The 2,131-nt window shown below is 48.0% G+C and overlaps 1 protein-coding gene across 1 annotated transcript; it reads right to left on the bottom strand.

Annotated features, from left to right (window-relative positions):
* Positions 1 to 1,078: 1,078 nt before the first annotated feature.
* On the bottom strand, positions 1,079 to 1,921 carry LOC117858479 (dehydrin DHN3). The gene is made up of 2 exons (XM_034741551.2): positions 1,614 to 1,921; positions 1,079 to 1,508 (listed from the first exon to the last, which is right to left on the bottom strand). Exons 1-2 carry the CDS (start codon positions 1,791 to 1,793, stop codon positions 1,272 to 1,274), a joined length of 417 nt encoding a protein of 138 aa, XP_034597442.1. The 5' UTR covers positions 1,794 to 1,921; the 3' UTR covers positions 1,079 to 1,271.
* Positions 1,922 to 2,131: the final 210 nt, after the last annotated feature.

The raw sequence follows: 2,131 nt of genomic DNA, 5'->3' as shown, positions 1-2,131 counted from the left end.
TTATTCATGTTTTCAGTGGTTATATGTCTCCTGAATATGCCTCGGAAGGTAGCTATTCTGTTAAATCTTACGTATTTAGCTTTGGTGTTCTACTTCTTGAGATCCTCAGCGGAAAAAAGAATTCCGGTTTTCACCAATTTGGAGACTCCCTTAATCTTCTTGGATATGTAAGTATACTTCTCCAAGTTATTGTGCAGGCAGACCTACATATCATGAAGGCTTAATGAACTTCCTGCAGACCTGGCACCTGTGGGAGGATGGTAGATGGCTTGAGCTTGTAGAAGCATCAGTTTCCAAGGAGATGCATGCAGCAGAGGCTCGGAGGTACAATAATATTGCACTAATGTGTGTCCAAGAAAATGCAGACGACCGGCCCACCATGTCAGACGTTGTTGCTGCGCTAAATAGTGAGAGTATGGTTCTACCTGAGCCAAAGCATCCGGCGTACTTCAACCTAAGAGTGCCTAAAGCGGTGGAATCAGCTACCTTGGTTGAGCGTTGCAGTCTGAATGATGTAACCATCACTCACGACCCAGAAGGCAGATAGGTCTTACACCTTATCGTTCTGTTTCAATGGTCATTTGAATAACCGGTTGGATTATTCACAATGCGGATGTCATTATTTTTTACTTTTTAAAGTGTCACCTTTTTCTTTCCTCGCTATGAACTATAAACGGTATGCGAGTTGTGCTTGGGCGATACTAGAGAGGCATGTACCATGGACTACCTGAATTATATAAACGGTATGCAAGTTGTGCTTGGATCTAGCATCGCCCAAGCACAACCTGAATTATATAAACGGTATGCGAGTTGTGCTTGATATAAACGGTATGCGAGTTGTGCTTGGACGATGCTGGAGGCACGTACCAAGGACTACCTGAATTATTTTGATTAAGTCGGACGATGCTGAAAGCGCATACCGAGAACTACCTAGATTATTTTGATTAAGCCGGGTCGATCGAGGGATGATAACTTGGTTCAATCGAGATAATTCAGATGGTCCCTTACATTTCTTAACACTATTTTCTAATGAATAGATAAGTTCTAATACTGCAAAAATAAAAGTATACTAGAAACATGCACAAGATATATGTATATATATATTTACATATGTCACAAACCCAACGGTATTACCGAACAACCAAATTGAACCCACACATGTCGTCATGTCAGATGACCATTTATTGCTATGTACGATATTTCAACCAATCCTGCATCCAGCTCATCTAGCATTCACGTTCTCGTAGCGCGCGCGGGATGGACGAAATAGCTTAGTGCTGCCCGGGAAGCTTCTCCTTGATCTTGTCCATGAGTCCCTTCTTTTCTCCGGTGCCCTCCGTGCCATGCGCACCTGTGCCGGTTGCGCCAGCGTGCCCCTGCTGGCCGACGGCGCCGCCGGTCGTCGTGTGCTGCTGACCGGTGCTGTCCTTGTTGCCCCCGGGGAGCTTCTCCTTGATCTTCTCCTTGATGCCCTTCTTCCTCCTCCCGCCCATGCCGTCATCCTCAGACTGACAAACCACACCACCATGATGAGTAAAATTTGCACATGTATGAAAGACACCACGGGAGGTACTACTACAGGGTGTGATCGAATAGAGACGACGGAGACGTACCGAACTAGAACTGGAGCTGCCGGAGCGGCGAAGGAGGCCGTCGGTCTTGTGGTCGTCCCTCATGGGCTGGACCTGGTCGCCGGCAGCACCCACGCCGGTGGCGCCATGCCCAGCGGCAACCGGGTTGCCGTACTCGTTGGCTTGGTTGGTGGCGTGGCCGTGCTGCCCCTGGTGCTCCATCCTAGCAGCAATCTACGATCGGCAACTTGTTTCTTTCTGGCTACTGCTTTTTTATCAGATGTGGATGTAGGAATTCGAACAACTGTAATTGCCGTGTGTTGCAGCAAAGTGAGAGGCTTGATGGGCATTTATACTATAACTGGAGATTGGGTTCAGGTGTTTTTTTTAAGAGTTGAGATGGAGGTCAGGGAGGCCACGGCAGCGGTGTACGTGTGCGTGCATGGTTGGGGTCGGCAGGTATGGGTGGTTACATTAACGGCGCCACGTACGTGTGCGCACCATCTGGGCAGTTCTGGAAGGATGACTGGACAGGACTCCGTAATGAGCTTGTTGTTTGC

This window comes from Setaria viridis, chromosome 5 (assembly GCF_005286985.2).
Source record: "Setaria viridis chromosome 5, Setaria_viridis_v4.0, whole genome shotgun sequence".
In the NCBI taxonomy this organism is placed as follows: domain Eukaryota; kingdom Viridiplantae; phylum Streptophyta; class Magnoliopsida; order Poales; family Poaceae; genus Setaria; species Setaria viridis.
The sequence above is the reverse complement of the archived record's forward strand: the minus strand, read 5'-3'. Positions and strand labels throughout refer to the sequence as shown.